General features: G+C 43.6%; 1 protein-coding gene across 2 annotated transcripts; it reads right to left on the bottom strand.

Moving 5' to 3' along the window:
• Positions 1-332: 332 nt before the first annotated feature.
• LOC112883533 (putative methyltransferase C9orf114 homolog) lies at positions 333-8055 on the bottom strand. Of its 2 annotated transcripts, none has more exons than XM_025948838.1 (11): positions 7756-8055; positions 6523-6896; positions 6233-6439; positions 6080-6146; positions 5327-5385; positions 4286-4364; positions 2449-2567; positions 2265-2344; positions 1168-1237; positions 842-919; positions 333-762 (listed from the first exon to the last, which is right to left on the bottom strand). In XM_025948838.1, the coding sequence occupies exons 2-11, from the start codon at positions 6775-6777 to the stop codon at positions 697-699; spliced, it is 1080 nt and encodes a 359-aa protein (XP_025804623.1). In that variant the 5' UTR covers positions 6778-6896; positions 7756-8055; the 3' UTR covers positions 333-696. The 2 variants fall into 2 exon arrangements, with proteins under 2 accessions (XP_025804623.1, XP_025804622.1); XM_025948837.1 differs by having other exon boundaries at positions 7749-8055.
• Positions 8056-19486: the final 11431 nt, after the last annotated feature.

A 19486-nucleotide genomic window follows, 5' to 3' on the forward strand; every position in this document is an offset into this window, starting at 1 on the left:
TTTTTTCTCTAATCAGGGGTTTCCTGCTCCAAAAAATAATAGGTTCTGATCCACGTCTTTATTTCTTCGTAACTAACTAGCTCCTCCTCCCTTTTAACCATTGGATCTGGAGCCCTCAACGGCTCCTAAAATCTCCAAACAACTTAAAATTTCTCCTTTTTTAATCCAAACTCTAGCTATTTTGCCACCATGTAAAGTTATGGCTTGTCTTAAATCTTGTCAAAATAGTTACAAGTTTTCGCAAAAGGTACCAAAAGTTGTAGGTTTTTGCAAACCATGTCAAAATAATCGTAGGTTTTTTAATTTCTCCCTAAATATTGACTCGGTAGAACTCATGGATAACTGCAGCTTGGTTGAAAGGAAGGAGGGAAAACGGAAACAAGTCAATCTTTACCAAGGCATGACCTTCGGCGTTAACAACGATACAGATGTACCGTGGCCAACCACTGGATACATTGAGACGGCCACCTAACACCGAAGCCCTTTTGGTGAAATCAGTTCCACTACAAATTTTCACCGCTTCAGTAAGTGTGCTAAGATGTTCACAACAGCGACCTCTTGAATAAAATTCACTGACACATAGGCAACAGGCCAAAACTTTCTGTGAGCAAACTCCAATGTCACCACTGGAGCTCTATAGCAAGCAGCTTCACTTTTGTTGCCCAAGAATAGATTTGCATGCGTCTGTATCACAACCTACATTTGTTGTTCTACTCGTCTGATGGGATCTTGGAAGTATTGGAGGGAAATGAGAAGGGCCTCCTGGGAAAAGTTGGCTATTATTGTTAGCATAAGCAGATTTTATAACAAATGGACTTTTTAAAGCTTAAAAAGCAGGTACCTCTGTTCTTATTGTTCTGCTTCCTTGGTTGGGGCACGTATTCAAATAAGATGTGAATACATCATTCGCATGTTTACCCTGTCAGAGAAGTATGCGAATTTAACACCAAACGAAGTAATAGTATGACAATCATTAATCAAATGTAAGAGCCCCCAAATGAAAGATGAACATTTTCAGCTACCAAATTAGCTTAGGTTTTCATGCAATGTTAACAGTCTAAGTGCTCTTAATTCAACCATAGATAATACTTTCTTAACTCCTAATTTTCGTGCAAGTATCAGGTTGCACTAGAAATTGGAAGTATTGAAGAAAGAGAACAGCCATACTTTCAAGTTTGTATCTTCTTCAATGCTTTCTTCCAAACCAGCAAGTCCACCAAATGCAATCAGAAGATGCCTGTCAAATGAAGCCTCATAAGTTGCTAGATAGACTCTAACAATGGTACCTACATACATGGCGTGAGTTTTTCTCATAGGACGCATGGTTACAGTGTACTATGCACACCTTCATATTATGGAAATAGTACAAATACTTACCCCAATACAGAACGAATTTTACTACAATGTATCAGTTCATTAATTAAGTGTATAATTCCTTGATTTAAAATTTATCCACTCACGACAAGTTAAAACAAAGAATATGGCAGCAGCTACTGCGATTAACAAGAACTTTGGTCATGTTCACAAATTGCAGTTGGATTTAAGAATGGTAGAGATCTGGTTCCTATTTTAGTAAACAAAAACCACACATTAATGTAACTATTTGATTATTTGATGAAATATAAAGTGTTCCTGGTTACAAAGCCCAAACAAGTATTTTGGGGCCCTGGAGCAGGAAGGCGAGGTCCCGTAGGGCTTCTAGGGGAACGGCGAGTTCAAGTGTCTAACTCCTTGAAGTTGTCTGTTTGGTTAGTGCCCCAGGGTGGGTATTTATAGACATTGGGGCCATTAAGGGATCGTCAAGGTTACGTTTCTGCCCCCGGTACGGTCAGTACAGAAGGCATTGGCTGGGGATATTTGAGAGCATTATGGACTATATTTCCCCCGGTTAGAGCCTCCTCTTCATGGCAGTGCGCTGTGATGCAGCTGGAGGGGGTCGTGGTGTTTCCCAACACCGAGTCATACTTTCTGATCATCCTGACCTCTTTCAGGAGCTATGGCCCATTCCCAACGTCCCACCACTATTTAACGAAAACTGTATTTCCTTCTTTTTCTCGTTCTGTCCGCTTGTTGGTGGCTCTTGTTGGGTTCCAACTATAGCCTACCCCAACTTGCTAGGACTAAAGGCTTTTTTTATACAGATTTGTGTACTTCAATAAAGCTGAAGCACCCTTGCAAAATTGAACACACAAAACTGAATAATAGAAGGGATCAAATCCAAATTGGTCTCTCAAGGTGGTCCATGAGGATCACAGATGGCATACCTAAAAGAAGGTAAGGTCAGCTCCGAAGAATTAATTATTTGTCCATGCTCCGAAGTGCCAATGATATGGTCATATTCTTCCTAGAGATGGTGAAAATATTAAATGAATAAATCAAGGGAGGGTAGAAGTGAGTAATAATAACTCATTTTTTCTGAACAACAAATTGAGAATGCGAAAACTGTACCTTGTATGGGGAATTTTTGAAAACACCACTTAAACTTGAAGCATAACGCACTTTATAGCCCCAATAAGATCCCATCTCTTCCCTTGGGGTGGAGGGGGGAACAACTTTCCTTACGCAAGCTGCATGCAAGTACAAATGCAGTTACAGTATCAATGGCAAAATAACACAGTACATAGTTCAAAACATACATCAGAAGAATAAATTGGGAACAACCAGACTTATGAGCTTTGAGCTGAAATGAGAAACATCAAAAATTGGAAGAGGAAGCAACAACCACAGTACATATCGTGAATGAATGCATATCATTTGAAAAATTAGGTGTTACATGCTTGAAGGTAACCTTAGGTACCTTCCCTCTATTGTTAGTTCAGGTGCAACGATCAAAACTGAAATGTAGCTCTACTTAAGTCATGGGACGGTACAACAAAATAGGATACCAGGTACCAATCAGATGATTAGGTGGAAGGGTAGAAAAACAATTTCATTCTCTCATCAAAATTAGAGCAGAGGGTAGTTTAGTACTTCTCAAATATCTTTGTTCCAGTACAACAGATCTTCCTTCTGAGTATCACAGCCGAATAAAATTCATAGAACTTCAACAGCAACTAAGTGCCCCTGGCCCTGGCCAGTCTGGCAGCCATGCCCATCGTGCACCTGTCCCTGTTCGCTGCCTGGACCGATGCGTGAGTGCCCCGTGACTTTCTTCCTCTGACGAACTATAAGTTTCTATGCCCTTCTTCCTCTGATAGAGGGAGGGGCCTTTTGGTTCAGCCCTTATCAGCTGCCTATCCAAAATAGTTTTCTCATCACAAAATCTAGTAAATATTAGTAACTTCATACCTATTCCTATAGGTCAGGTTTGCATCACCATCAACAGGAGAGTAAAGCAATTGTTCTACAGGAGAGTATTTAAGCAATTTTCTATAGTACAGCCATTTCTTCAGTGCATATGATCCACCTTCCCATTGCCATAACTGAAATGTCATGCAACCACACTTGATTTTATACTTTTCTGATGAGATTGCACCACCTCATTTGGGATGGAAATTATGTAGAAAAACTCCAAATTAAAGAAATTATTGTATGTGATCATGTGGTATGCTATCCTTCAAGCACCTTGGCTGTGTTTCTTGCACTGTTCTCACAAGGATTAACAGTGAATCATTAAGGCAACCAATCTGATGGTTGAAGGGAGGAAGAAAAGGCACTATTGCTTACAGCTGGAGTTCGCCGACCAGGATAGAATTGTGGGTGTGAAGCAGCATGGTGTCAGGCACAGCACGGCCTTTCCCTCTTCTTGGCAAAAGGTCAATGATGGATAGGCTGAAGAAGGGAAAGACTGATAGAGCTCTCTGGCTGGAACACCATCAACTCAAGAACACGACGATGAACTCACACGACATGAGTGAACACAGAGGATTTTGTGCTGCGATGAAGCTGCAGCTTCTCAGGGTGTTCTCTTCTATTTATTTGCCAGCAACAGAAAGAAGGAACATGCAAACACTTCTCACGCCATGCCTCAGCCTTTTCCATCCCCGCAACCCACGTGACATCAGTCCCATTGATGATTATAAACATTTGTGTTCCTGAACTGCTCTTATGAAGATAAATTGTTCGATTATTTTATAGGGGAGGAACCTAAGGTACCTTCCAAGCACCATAACACTTCTCTTGAAAATTTGCTATAACAATAGAACCAACAAATGTAAATGCTTAGGAATTGTCCTCATGAGGGTTGTCTAGCTTACTCAAGATTATAAATTCTTCAGACAATAGAACCAACAAAGAAATATCAATATGGTAGTATTTATAGTAATCCATGAAATAAGTTGTTTACCTGTTGTTAGGTCACGATTGGTTCCCATGGCTACAGTTACTCTCTTCCCTGGTTCTAGTGTTTGCTCAACTAGAACATTCTACAGAATCATGATAAACTAGAATCAGTGCTAAATCCTTTGCATCGAAGTGTTAATTTATTTTATATTTTATATAATATATATAAAGTCATTTAAGTGTGGATGGATAATATACATTGTGAAATCTTGTTTTATCTATAAATGATAAATTGAGACCAGTCAGAATGTTAGGGCTTCTATTTTGCCTAGCTTCAGCATATGTCTTAAAAAGCATTAACGGGGGGGCTAGAGAAAAGAACCAACTAACCAAAGCAGGATATATTTAAGGGCTTGCTCAGTTTAAGTATTCCCATAGGTTGTCAAGTCTGATAGCCTCCTCACTTAAAAGTTGCCTAAGCTCATAAACAGCCCCGGAACAAGCTGAAACGCAACTACTACAAGGCTCTTTTTGGGACACTAAGGAATAAAAGATTACGCTGATCAATCAGTTCCTCACCTGATTCAAGCTGCTTCAAAGCATAAGTAAAGTCAAATATACACTTTCCACTTTTTCCATGGTAACATGTTGCTGCCTTACGAACTTGGAACATTCTAATTTACTGAAGACATGCATTATCAAAGTAGAACACATGGGTTTTCTAGACTGTTATGTCAAGTATAAAAATATTTACTTACATTGCAACCTATTGCTATTGCAAAAGTTACACCCATCCTCACTATAACTATAAGATGATCCAAACCATGAAGGCACATTGACTTCTATCATAGTCTATCTCAAACATAACCCAGTTTCAAAACAATTAAGAACTGAATAGGTATTTTAATAGTCTTAACCTCTTGACCCTACAAACAACATTTACAATGGACCATTTGCATCAGATTTTGCTAGCATAGTTTTGTTAGATGCAGGGATCCAGGGTTGCACAAAAACTTATTCAGCATATCTTCTAACTCAGCAAAAATCTTTCCCCAGACAACTGTTGTGGAGAACAGGAAAAGGACGCTAAAAGTACCATACATACCTTGCTTAATCCCACATCAACAAGGGTCCCCTTTGAGCGATCACCCTCCAATGTTACACCTGTCTAAATTCAGTAACATGTAAGCATCTGTTGAATCAAAAATGCCAAAATGTGTGATAGCTGAAGATTATCCAACATGAATTAGTTGGACATGATTATAAATAAGTGAAACAAACACCTTATGCTAGCAGAGATACATAATGCAATGTAATACACACAATTAGATGCAATGTAATACTTCCTTTTCGTTTCATATTTATCAGTACAGAGCAAGTTATATCATTGCTCCTATATATTTTAAATGTTAATTCGGTGTAACCAAATTCTTTTGCACTTCTCCACCTAATTGTACATTTGAATTACATATCTCCCCACCATTCTACTAATAGTCAGTTTACTTTCAACAGTTTAGCAGTGTCAAAAAGATCCCACCCTTCAAGTGTCTCCTTTGAACGAACAGGATAATTCAGTACCTACGAAGGGGAACACCCCTTGGCATCACCATATTGATATACCAACCCAGTTTGATTAGCCCTTCCAAATGCCAGAACAACAGAAATGATAACAATTGAATGAAGATGTGCAAGCTAGAAGTGAAGGAGCACTACATGACCATAATTTAGTATAGAAAATACACATTTATGGTCTGTGTCCAAGAAGCCTAAAGATTTAGTACATCATTCCAAATGTTCAGCATGCCTTGTGAGTTCAGCAATTAAAAATTGATACCAGCAGTATCAGGAGAGATGTCACCTTCACGAAACTCGGACCATTCGTGCTTGCGCACGTGGTGTGGCGCATCAAGTGGTGGAAGCAATCCCTGCGAGAAATAGCACAGCGAAATTAGCACCAGCAGAAATCATCATTCGTCAAATGCCAACAGAACAACATTGCTTGACATCTCACCACAAACTTCAGGTTCTTGTGCATTGGGAAAAGGCGCCGGCGTAGGTACTGCGGAGTCTCCAGATACTCCAATATCCGAACAAGGAAACGTGCGCCGCTTTCTTCACCATCACCCGTGTCGCCATTCTCTGAAGCGGGAGTGCTGTCAAAGACGACGACCTCATCTATGCGGAAGACGGTTGCGGCGCGGGCGATCTGACCAGCCAGCTGAAACAGAAGAGATTCCCTTTTAAGCTTTTGTGCTGCGAGAATCATAATCACTGGTCCACCATAATAGGTAGGGTTCAGACCATGGTGGCGAGCTCGAGGGACTGGGCGTTGTCAATGATGGAGCCGGCAACAGCAATGCTCACAGTCGGCTTCAGCCTCTTCGTCTTCTCCTCCCCCTCACCTCCATCCTTCCTCTGCTTCTGCTTCTTCTTCTCGTGGGGTGCGCTTTCCTCAGCTGTTGCAGCGCCGCAGTCGTCCTCAATGGCATCCTTGTGCTTCTTCCTTTTCTGCTTCTTGTCCTTGTGCCGTGCTGCCTCACTGTTGGCAGGGTTCATGGTGGCGGACAGGGAGGAATATGGATAGGCCCTGTGTGGAATAACTGTTCTGGACTCACTTTTCCAAAAGGCAGCTGTCTGGAGATCCTGAATGTAAATTGACCTGTATGCCCCTAAACCTGAAAGAAAGACATCATCCATTAGGTGCAAAATGAATCATTGTTATGAGAAAATCACTATCAAACTAAAAGATCAAAGCTACTACAATCTTATTCATCCAGATTACATGAGGCAGGGCCGCAGGGCAAGGACAAGTCAGAATGGTCAAAAGATTTTCGTCAGTATGTGTTCCATTGGCGGAGCCTATGACTCCACAAGACTAGGGCCGTATCTAAGAGCCCAAACCACCCACATCAGCTCACATACAGCCACATAAATGCATAGTTCGTATGATATTTTAATTCCACGCGTAATCATATGATAAATTTGATGAAAACATAAAACTGATAAAAGAAAACTAATGGCATTGCCTTGTCTTCCTGACTGTGTAACATCCATTTACCCTCCCTCCCTCCCTCCCATCACCAGTGGCGGACCCAGGATTTGAACTTAGGGTATGCCTAGCCAAAAGTCCCAATAAGCAATATGGTATAATCCAATACACAATTCGGTAACACAACTACAAAGTTTCACCAACAATTTGGTACATACAAGTATAAAATAACTAAAAGTACAATAATATATTTAAAAGGTCGCATAATACCTTAAAACAAAATAAATAAGTTCGAAATTTGCACAACTTTTACAATATAAGAGTTTGAACATAGGTAAGGTCTTACTAGAAGAGTGCAATACTAGTCTAGGACTTTTGCTTTACAGCAAGGCCTGATTTCAGTTTCTAGGCCAGGCTAAGCAATCCCTAACAACTGAACCACATGCCAATGGCCTATGGACACACCAATCAATCAGTGAATCTACACTTGCAGTTTGCGACATGAAAGTGGGACTGAGATTGGAGAATTTGCACGTACTGGTCACCTGTCTTCGCGAAGGAATTTGCCGATAGGGGATGGCTCCAGTGCCGCGGTGCTGGCGCCGCCGTCGAGGCGCGGGTCCCTGGGCGTTGCGCAGCAGCGTAGGACCTGACCGGGCTCGAGGCGCCGGGCGTCGGCCGGTTGCACGACAGCGGCAAGACGCCGGCGGCCAGTGGTGCTAGGGGCTCGGCCGCTCGGACGTCGTGGGGTGTGGCGTCGAGTGCAGGCGGCGGCGCCTGGACCGGAGATGGAGAACGGGCGAGAGGACTGCAGAGTGGCGGAACGCAGAGGCGCGGACGGACGGCGTGGGCGCGGACAGGCGCGAGGCCGTGCTAGGGTTGAGAGCAGGCCCCTCTATGCGTCGGCCTGTTGGGCCAATTCTTCGTTCTGGGCTATCAAAGCGAACTACTTAAAAACTTTTGGGCCGAAACGCAGGGGTCTACCTGTACTAACGTTTTTATAGCCAAAACCCTTGCATCCCGTTTGGACGTAGATATAGAATTATCATTTATGAGCTTCAATTGCAGCCTCTGTTTGGATGTTTTAAAATTTAAAATTGTAATTCAGCCTCAATACCAACCGGTATTCACAGTACTCAACCCTCCGATACCGAACCATACCCCTTTCATATTGGGTTGAATTACCTATGTCTTCTAGGTCCCTCCACTTTTTCCGCACCTTTTCTGCACGTACACCCCCGCTCCCTCCCAACCTTCGCCATCCTCGTGCGCAGCACTACATCCCCTGGCTTGCGCACTACATCCCCTGGCGCCATCACTGCCGCAGCCCCGCCCGCGCACGTCGTCTTCGTCTTCGTCTTCATCTTCCGCTTCGAGCTCGCGGTCAGCGACCCTTCCCTTCTTCCTCATGGCTGGTGTGCCTGCCCCTTCCCTTCTTCTTGCATGGGGCGACTGTTGCTCAACGGGCGGCTAGACGACGGCGAGGCGGGCGGTAGGCCGGAAGAGAACCCCATGACTTGCGGTGGCGGTGAGGGGTTGTCGGCCATGATGGCGGAGGACAACATAACAAATATCAATTTCATGTTTTTGTTCAGCCAAACATTAATCGAATTGGTGTGCTTCCTAGGGTTCCAAACTCTAATTCAATGGTCATCCAAACAATAGAAATGAATTGTTGCCTATTTCAATCCCTCATTTGATTTAGTATTGAACTCAATTCAATTCCATGCCCCTCCTATATCGACATTCAAACGTATGTATCAAATGCTTATATGTGCATCAATAGTTCACCGAGAAAATATACAACCAAGCATTCAATCTCTTGTCTAATGGAGCAATCATGCATGATGGAGCCCTCAATCTTTGTGTACAAGCCCTAAATCATTGCAACATTGTACATGCCTGATTTAGTCTTCAATTTTTCGTGTTCTTTATCATGGATGATATGTTAAATAGTTACTGTTATATGCTTTCCCGCCCCATCATGTGAAAGTCTGGAAGTTACACAATTAGATTTCACATTTAAATTATCTTTATAATAGAAAATAAGATTTTGGTAGCAATATAAAAACAATACAAATGATTGCATACTACTAACCATCTTGATATTTCGTGTATTCCCAAATTTTTGAAAAGACAAATAACAACATAAGGTGATATCTAGATGATAATAAGTGCATGCACATGCTGAAGTTATTTTTTTTACATGTATAGAGCTTAGTGAATCTTCAAATCTTGGACACTATAATCTATATCATCACTTAGGACGATTTGGGACCAGAGTAATTAGGAGGACTTGGTGCAAAGTTATGAGCCTCTGACATAACATAATGTGATCCTTATTATATTCATGGCACCAAACAAGATCAACATCCCCTCTAAATAGCAAGGCGTATAGGTCCTGGCAAAAGGAAAAGGGTCAACAGGAGGTGTAATAGAAATTCCTACCAAAGCACAGACCATCTTAAGACCAATGAGTTACGCTAACGCCTGTTGTGACAATACTGATAGCAGTATACAGGTACATAAACGACGATGCATGTAGGGCTGGGAGACATCGTGAACTGATTCTATAGGGTTACATGCAGCCAAAGTATCATGGCACAACTTGGAGCTTGTCTGTGCGGTTCCACTCAAACCGAAGGTCTTGATCGATAGGCTTGGCACCCAAAAGACATCATCGTCACATCATTCCTACCGACGCGGGCACTAAAAAGGGTCCGTGCATGGAAAATCACTAGGTCCATCTACCAGTGGTACACATGGACGACAGCAAGAAATGGCTCAGGTCCATCGTTTACGTGTCCTGGCCAATTTATTGTAGAGTGAGCACCATGTCATTGTGGATTACGATGCTATGATCGGCAAACAAAGGAAAAGCAATGGAAGGAGTGATTAAATTATCTATTTTTTCTGTCACCATGTAGAAGCAAATGCTAACAAGGTGCAATTTTTTTTCATCTAAAGAACGTGTACATAAATGCACTGGAGGTTGTAGGCCAGATTATTGTGAGCAATAGCATATCACGTTCTGGGTAGTAATAGGATGCATGGTTTGAGCCAATAGAATGGGTAACTAGCTAACCAACATGCTAACACTCATGAGCACCTAAACCTGTTCTTCTACAAAGGAAGAGTGTGTCGGCGTTGGGATGAGGCGCTGAGCTGCTGAGAAAATATCTTTTGGTCCAGTATAAAATATATATATACATGTACGCAGCTGTTATATACATTGACAGATTTGTTGTGCATGTAAATTTCATTCACCATACATCCTAATCTTATTTTCATATACGTACCTAAACATGAAATGTACCTAAATACCTATGTGACATGTTCTGCAGAACGCAATTCAACAAAGCAGAAAGGATGGGCTGCGGGCCCATATCATGACCCAAGGCGAATTGCCCAGCCCAAGCACAGCCACAGTGTGGTAGGGCTAGAGTGTGAGGAGCTACTCGGGATTACTAGTAAAATGGATAAGGATAGAATCATAAGCAGGTCCGTCTCCAGGAATTTGGGACCCCAGTGCGAAATAGAATATGGAGCCCTATGCTTAATACAAGTACGTACTTTGCACAATTATATAACTCAAGTAATTAAAGAACTAGCAGTCTTCATAATTAATTTCATAAACTAAACAAGAGTATTTTGAATTCATTCGAGTAGCACATGTATATGTACAAAAATTAGCTGTGCTATTTAGAACTAGGTATGGTCAAATTTCAGCTCGAATCATATTTTTCAACTCACCTCAGTACCTCACGTATTTATGTTGGGTCTCTTGAAGTGTTGTTGACTGCAGCCGCTGTTGCAAATTGTGTCCGTGAGTCTATGAAATGCTGAGGTCTGAGATCAAAGATCAGTAAATCGCCTAGCGTCTACATGGCTGCATGGACTACGTCAAGACAGGGGCCCAGGGGCTGGATGCCTGGATGGGAGGGGACTCATCATAGGCAGCGGCGACGGCCTATGGGATTGACAATCGACAATCGCGACTCGCACGTTCGTGACAGCCAACGACGACGCCGAATGAGAAAGGGACACAGTACTTGATGCGGACGACACTCGCTGTGATGATTCAGTTGCCGTAATGCACCGAACAACTAATAGAGTGTCATTGATGGGTTAATAGGCCATGGACTGTCAAGTTTTGGTTGGGGGGGGGGGGGCCCTTCCTTTTTGGGGCCCGGAGCGGTCGCCCACCTCGCTCATGGCCATCGACGGGCTATCATAAGAGAAATGCACAACCGTACCAAGTCAAGTTGCGGTGGTGACCTACGTATAGGAGCACTACTATATAATATAGATATTGTAACACACTCTTATAACACATTCATTATTGTGTATTCATCATTATGTTACAGGAAGTTTAATAGGAATACAAAATTATGTGTTACAGATGAGTGTTCTAACACATAACACTTGTTATGTAAAATTGTATTACATAGAAAATATTTATAGTAACATAAAAGTATGTTACACCTAAAATGTTACAAAGATAGTAGTATTTTGTAACAAATACAAAATAATGTTGGAATTTAAGTGTTACGAAGAAGCCCTTAGATTTATTTCCTTTTATTAAGTGCTATGAATGTGATGACATTAGATAGTATCGCGAGTAGACAATTGGGAATGTCGAAGAAATTACAAAAACAGAAGTATTAGTAAGAAAAAAGACTCGTTTGTTGGCAGCAAGATACAACAATATTTGATATGAGGTCAGCTCGATAGATGATGATAAGGTAAGGAGTACGTTTACAAACAAAACTCATTCAAAATATGACAATAAAGTATATTATACTAGTTTTTATTACAAATGTAGCTTTTGCACTGTCATGAAAACAAACTATGATATATCTGCAACTCATAGCTATCTCCAAGTTTGATAGTTCTGCAATAAAAAAGAAATATTAGTAACTCCAAGTGTCACACATGAAGGAAACCTGGTGACGGAAGAATATGAATTGTAGCAGATGAACTATAAAATTTGCAAAATCTGTAAAAGATGAACACTAGCTTAAAAACTCTACATTATTGGTAGAGATAACTAGCTAGGAAAAAGTCATAGAGGAACCTCACATTTTTTTTATACGAATGACTTTTTACCTTTGTATTGATACAATCATTTATTTTCTATACGAAACTAAATTCTGGAGATACTAATATTTTTAAATAATGCAGCTATATTCAGATCCTAGTATATTTTTATGGCATCATTAAGAATGAGAATAACTTCTATATTTAAATAAAGAGGACAAATTATAGAAACACAAACCATTGAAGAAACAAACTATGATTGGTCATTCAATCCACCAGTGCTAACATCCACTGTTGTTCCCTCAATGTCCGTTCTAAACCATTGATGTCTGTTTTTTGCATTATTAATTATTAAACATCTCTCCAAGGTGTGTGACATAGAACGGCTCAGTTTCGATATTATCTTCCCATTTATCACAACCAGTATCATATATATCTCTTGGTTTCATCTTCATGACTACGAACTACCCAGGGTTTAATTTATCTTCAACGTAAAGCACCTGGTCAGCTTGGTTAGGAAAAATGAAAGGTTCATGCCCAATCTTTTCTCCGGTATGTATCAGGTGTGAAAAGTTGACAAGTCTGTAACCATATTTATCCCTTTGTATTCCTCTTCCAGATAGAATATCAACCCATTCACATTTGAAAAGAACCACTGAAAAGTTACCAGAGTAGTTCAACTCAATAATATCAATTATCCTCCCGTAGTATGTCACATCGCCTAAAACTGGTCTATCATCACTTGCACTAGCATAACTGGAAATTTTCGCAGTTAGCACTACTCCACTATTTTGTGTCACCCCATCCAACCGTTTGGGCCTAAATCGAAAACCTCAACTATTGAAAGCATGGTACCTTTTTCTGCTTCAACAGGGCCACGGGCTAGCCATCTAATGTCATCTTTCATGCCATCTAATGTCATCTTTCATAGCATCAATGCCATTTTCCCTCTCGATCTGCATAATCTGAACAACCATAAAAGTTTAGTTTTGTAATTTAGTGCTAGATTTAAAGGATGTGAGATATGACACTTACATGGCCTCTAAACCATTGATGAAACTTCTCATTTTGCATTTTCTCGACATCTCTATGGCTCACACGACGTCTATTATGTTTAGCCGTGATCTGTTCAGCGTGAGCCTGTAATGTGCCTTGTAAGGAAACTTGTGTCATGAAAAAAAATTTATATTTATGAGTTTGAGATTATTATCTAAGGTATGGATTGGTATCGGAACAATTGAATAGCATATATCTATGTGCTTATAGTTTTTCCAAACCTCTTATAACATAGCTACATGGCTTTCCAAGTGTCGTTCCAGCATAAGGAAAAAGAGCTGATGCCTGCCATTACATCCAAGTGTTTCATCATTATCATCATTCCTTGAGACCTTATTAAGTAAGCTTTGAAAACCATCAAGAAATTATGAACAAAGTGCCATAGCCTCTTTTGTTAAAACTGATTCAGCAATGCATCCCTCTGGACAAGCTTTATTCCTCACATTTAACTTCAACTCACCAAGACCGGCAACATGAAAAGAAAATTTGCAACTACGATACTTACTTTTTTCAACATCCCATTGTAACTATTGTAACATTGGAAAATCTAACACATAACAAAACATGTCAAAATGATCTTGCAACATAAAAATCATCTGCTCTAGTGTAACATCAACCTACGCTAATTTGAACATCTCAAATCATCTTTTGCAATATTAAAAAAAATCTAAATATCCTCACATCACATATGCACTAAGCAGAGTGATCAACGGAGAGCCACGACGGTGACCCATGATGGTGCCGGTGGCGGCACCTCCGCGGTCTCATGATATTTCTGTACCCTAGACGGATAGCAGGAATATTGGCGGAGTTCCAAGCTCCAACTTCATCATAGAGATGAAGGACTCCGCGCCGATGGCCACTGCGGCCCCGGCGGTCACCGCCGCCACGGCCCCCTCCTCCTCCACCGCCACGAGCCCCTCTGCGTCGACGGCCTCTCCGGTCCCTGTGGACACCCCCTCTACGGATCCTTCCCCCAACCTCCTCCCGTCGACGGTTACCCCGGCCTCGGCGACCTCTCCGGCCTCACGCACCCCCACGCCAGCGCTTACCCCGAGGTTGGCAGCCACCTCACCCTCCAAGATCCCGCCTTCTCCCTCTACCTGTGCTCCGGCGGCGGGGGGGTGCTCCCACCTGCCCTGGGCTATCCCCTGATGCACGCCCGTTCTTCCCTAGTGCACCCACAGGATAGATCAGGGCGCTGCGTTGGTCGGAAGACACCATGGATGGCACCGACGACGAACTGGAGCCCGTGAACTATGAGTTCACGCCTTCACCCCTCTACAGCTGATGAGCTACTGTGATGCTATGCGCGGTGGCTCCCCCCGTGCCTTCCCCTGCGCCGGCCGGTGGAGGCGGTGGTGCAGCGGCACCGACGGCGCCCTTCCCATCGAGTGAGGAGGTGCCGGGCCCTGCCGCCTATCCGTGTGGCTGACCCCTAGCGGCGTGAGGACCCGCCTGTCAGGGAACGCGGACATCAACCGCTGCAGCCACACCCTATCGAGGCTCGGCGGACGGACGCAGGTCGCCGCCGCGCTCGTGTTGACGCTGACGGCTTCTAGGAGGTTGTGTCGCGGTCTACTCACAGGAGACTGCGGCGCGCTGAGAACTTGGCGGAGCTCTCCTCCTCGCGACGCATCCCACCGGAGCTTCACGGCAGGTGCTTGAAATGCCTCTCCTTCAACCGCTTATCCACGCCGTGACGGATGGAACACTCGCAACAGTGGTGCTGGAAGGTCGGCGTGGGCCGGCGCTTCCAGCCTTAGCGGTGGCAATGGTGGGGCGTCGGCGACGGCAGCTGGGGCCGTGGGTCTGCCGCAGCTGCCCGTTGCCTCCCCTGGCAAAGCGCTGGAAAAGCACTTTCCAAAAGAGGTTTCAAACAGGAGGATCTGGACAGACGACCGGCCTGAGGCTATCTCCAACCGTCGTTCTCTATATCCTTTTCTATATCCTTCATTTACAGAATTCTCTTCAAGATTCTCTCCTCTATATCTCATTTCTCTCCAACAACGTTCTCTAAATCTCGTTCTCTATACATTAAACCCTATATTAGAAACGTATTTTGTTCCAAATTTTTATACGTACGTATTTATCATCCTCAAATGCTATAGACATATTTTATTTTTATTTAATCCAGTGTTTAAAACGTAAAGAAAAAATAAAGAAGAGGAGAGAGAATCTCTATATATAGAGGAAACCTGTAGCGTTCTCTATTTTAGAGGACCATTTAGGAAACGCTGCTGGAGTATATAGAGAACGGAATCTTCTCTATATACAGCGTAAAGAACGGTTTAGAGTCTCCCGTTGGAGACAGCCAAAGGAGTGCCCTTCGGGCACCGCTTCCTTAGCCGTTGCGCCAACCTTGGCTGCTGGGTCGGACGTGGTTGTGGTGCCCAGCTACCGTGGTTGCGGAGGCGATCAGCTTTGAGCTGAGCCGCGACAGGGATTCCTGGCCCCCCGCATGGGAAGGATCCGATGCTTGAGGCGGGTCTTGTGATCGTGACAAACCGGCCAGCTCCTGTTCAAGTGGACCCAGCCCTGCGGAGGGTTCCAGATGACCAGCGACCGGGGGGCTCCTATACATCTTCCTTGTGATAGAAATCGTTGAAATCGCACAGCCCGCCACGGCCCATCAACCAGACCCGTTATTTGGCCCATCGTCCAATCACATGCAGCGCTCTGCCGCCAGTCAGCTCATCTGCGTATGCACAGCAGCAAGCAAAACAGGAGTTCAGCACGAGCACAGGACAACCAACGTGTGGGTTTCTTTTTCTCTCTAGTCCGTAACTATAAAAATATTAAACCAATAAGTTCAACATTTTAAACTACTATATTCAACACTTACCCAAACTTAGTTCAACAATTTAAGAAACTAGTCAAACATTTTATTCGAAAATGTTGGAGGAGTACATCCAAATTATTGAACATATGCTTCCAGAGTGTTGAAGCACTATATTTCGAATGTTGATTTCTAAAAAATATTTAAAAAATTAAAAATATATTCATATTGGATCTCATTTTGTTGCATAAATTCTAAATAGCGCAGTGGTTCAAACGGAATTCAAAATTCACTTACTCACGGTTTGCATGCTCTCCCACCCGCTTTAATCTCGTCCATTCAAGATACTCTGCGCACATCTCAACACAATAAAAGGTAGGGAAGAAAAAAAATCTTCCTGAAAGATAGCAGGGGCAATACTTGCTGCGACAGTTGACTGGTCCACTACTACTGATCCAGAAGGCCCTGTGCAGGCCGATATTCCTGCATATTTGAAACTATCCATTTTCTCTTCTTAATACAATGATGCGCAGCACTCCTGTATATTTGAAAAAAATAAAGCAGAAATATCGGCGTTACGGCGTAGCCGCGAGAGAATCATCTCCGCCAGCGGCGGGCAGCGGGCGGCGAACAACAGCCGGTCCAGTTGCTACTTGATAGGCGCATCGTCACGCAGTCACGCCTGAATCGATCGGAGAGGCACCTGCGCTGCAGTTGGCTGGTGAGCCATGCTCCCGGCGGCGTCGAGCGCTAGCTTGCCCTGGAAGCAGCAAGCCAAACGGGCGTCATGCGCGTGGCCTGCAAGCTGCCCGCTCGCATATGCCTGCCGCGTGGCGGCAGCGTGGATTGGAGATTTGGAAAAATGGGAGAGTAAGTACGAGCATGTGTCAGCACGGTTGTGTCCGTCCAGCTCGAGGCGTATTTACCGTATTTATAACAGAGTTGCTAGCATACAGACGTCTGATAAATTTATTGCAATATTAAGAATACACGTTTGTAATATAAAATATTAATATTTGCAACATCAAAAAATACGTACTAAAACAAAATATCTGGATGCAAAGAGTAAAATCCGCGCTGCAGCATTATAGCTCTGCTTCATGTAACATCCATTTAAATTTACGCAACATCAAAACAACACTACTGCAACATCAAATTCATACATGTGCAACATGCAAAAAAGGCTACCTCCACGAAATCAACCATAGCAACGTGAATTTTGACCTCAACATCTCGAATCAACTAAGAAGAATACCCCCATAGCAACATGAATTTCAACCTCAACATCTCGAATCAACCATTGTAATATTCAAAAAATTCTAATACAACATCATGGGCTCGCCGCCCCCGGATCTCTCACCGCCGGCTTGGAGCTCGCCGCCGCCCGCGCGGGGCATGCTACCGGCCTCGTGCACTGCCACCTCGGAGATCCCGCGATCGCCCACGCGCGCCGCCGCCCGCCCGAGCGAGGTCCTCCTCGCGCGCAGCCCGAGCGAGGTCCTCCTCGACGGCGTCGGCGTCGGCCTCCTCCATTACGCGCAACACCTTGTCGCCGGTGGCCGCGTGGCCCACGCTCTCGAACAGCGCCGCCAGCTCCGATCGTCGTCGTTCGAGTCGAACTTGCGGAACACGGGCTCCATCTCGTTCTTCGTCTCCGCTGGCAATGGGGTCGCTGGCGCCGAAGATGATGACAAGGCCTTCCTCGGTGACGGGGACAACGGCGTGCTGCCCACCGCGGAGAAGGACGGCGAGGATGAGAGGGCGCCGCGCTTGTCGCCGCCAGCCTGCCACAGGGAGCAAGGGGAGAGGGGGCTGCGCTTGCAAAATGAATGGTTGTAGCATGGAGAAGCGGCGTGCAGATAAGGATGATTCCTTTTTTTAATTAGGGGTGCTTTTGACGTCGACGCGCGCCGTCCGATTCCAGCTGCTCTATTGGACGTCGTGACTATAGCATTCCCGAATTTATAGACATCTTTTGGACACATCACCAACTACACCATGCTTCTTAGCCACCTTCAGGAGCTGAGTGGTCTCCACTGGGGTGCCAACGCAAGCGGCGGCGTGGTGGGCTGGATGGCCTGCAAGCTGAAGTGTACAGTAGGGTGCACGAATTGCGATGATGGGGCGACGTCGTGCTGTTATCGGGATGAACACGATACGGATATTTTCCATCCGTCCATCCATCCGACCGAAAGGGTTTAGATACTGAATAAAATATACCGTATCTGTAACCGGTAACCGGATATTCAATACCCTCCGAATAATATAATCATATATGATATGCGATCCAGCACATTTAACACTATTCCTATCGAATCCGAATTCGAAACCGTGGAAATTCGTTTCCATCCCTACATGTCTTGCCCGCTGCCGCTACAGCAGGAAGTTGATCGCTTGATCCCCCGGTTTTTGCTTCAGATATTTGCATATCTATCCTTTTAATTCTTTGAATTTGTTTGCATGGGTTTGGTACCTCAAAAGGAAATTATCACTGTGCCAGTATACTGCACCTTTTTGAAACGACCAGGATACTACAGTCACATTAACCTTGACAACCAGAAGAAAATATCTAGTTATTTAATATGATAATCTAGCAGCATGCATGCCTTTCAAAAACCATGGCCCGTTGTTCAGCTGGGGCCTGGGAGAGTCTAAATCCATGTGTTTTGGGATGGCTAACCTTCGGTACGTCCACCACTAGCACGTGCATTGCATGACTGAAGGAGGAAACAGAAGGTAGAGAATAGATGGTCTGTTATTACGACTTACAATCCGGTAGAAAAAAATGACCAGCTATATCTCATTTTCTTGTAAGTTGTAAAGTCATTACTTATCAAGTTCTGAAAAATTCTGAAACCCAAATGAAAAATTCTGAAAATGTTGGGCTTGCTGTACATGTGGTCCCTGTCTCTGTAAAAAGATACCCGGCCCATAAAGTTCGCTGTAATATAAGTTTGAAGTCCTTGTTTTCGACTGTCATTTTGACTAAAGTTCTGTAAAAAAGATAACCATAAAAGTGTGATGTTAAATTTCCATGACGGTCTGCGGAAGTTTGTAAGGGCATCCAAATCCATGGGAAACTACAAATGTCTAGGAAACTGGGAGCTGATGAAACCTAGGGCTGGAAACAAAGAATCTGAATTATTGGTCCTTAGCGAACTGCATCTCCATCTGTTTTTATCTGCGCGTAGCTTCGATCTCAAGGCCGGCGACAAACACGGACGAATCGAATGAAACATCATTCCACATGACAGTAAACAAAAACAGAGGTTGCTTTTCTTGGGTCTGACAACGACGTTGAGTATTGATTCAGTTGATGCTGACAGACACAACAACGATCGAACGGATGATAGCTCAGGAGCATTTTAGTTATTGCAGAACAACACTTTCGCTTGGCTCTT

The sequence above is a fragment of the Panicum hallii genome, chromosome 2 (assembly GCF_002211085.1).
Source record: "Panicum hallii strain FIL2 chromosome 2, PHallii_v3.1, whole genome shotgun sequence".
In the NCBI taxonomy this organism is placed as follows: Eukaryota; Viridiplantae; Streptophyta; class Magnoliopsida; order Poales; family Poaceae; genus Panicum; species Panicum hallii.

Coding starts and splice junctions, on each gene's coding strand:
- LOC112883533 (XM_025948838.1), bottom strand. CDS start 6,777: ATGAACCCTGCCAACAGTGAGGCAGCACGGCACAAGGACAAGAAGCAG. Junction 4,365..5,326: donor TTGATGTGGGATTAAGCAAG/GTATGTATGGTA, acceptor ATGATTCTGTAG/AATGTTCTAGTTGAGCAAAC. Junction 2,345..2,448: donor TCAAAAATTCCCCATACAAG/GTACAGTTTTCG, acceptor CACCATCTCTAG/GAAGAATATGACCATATCAT.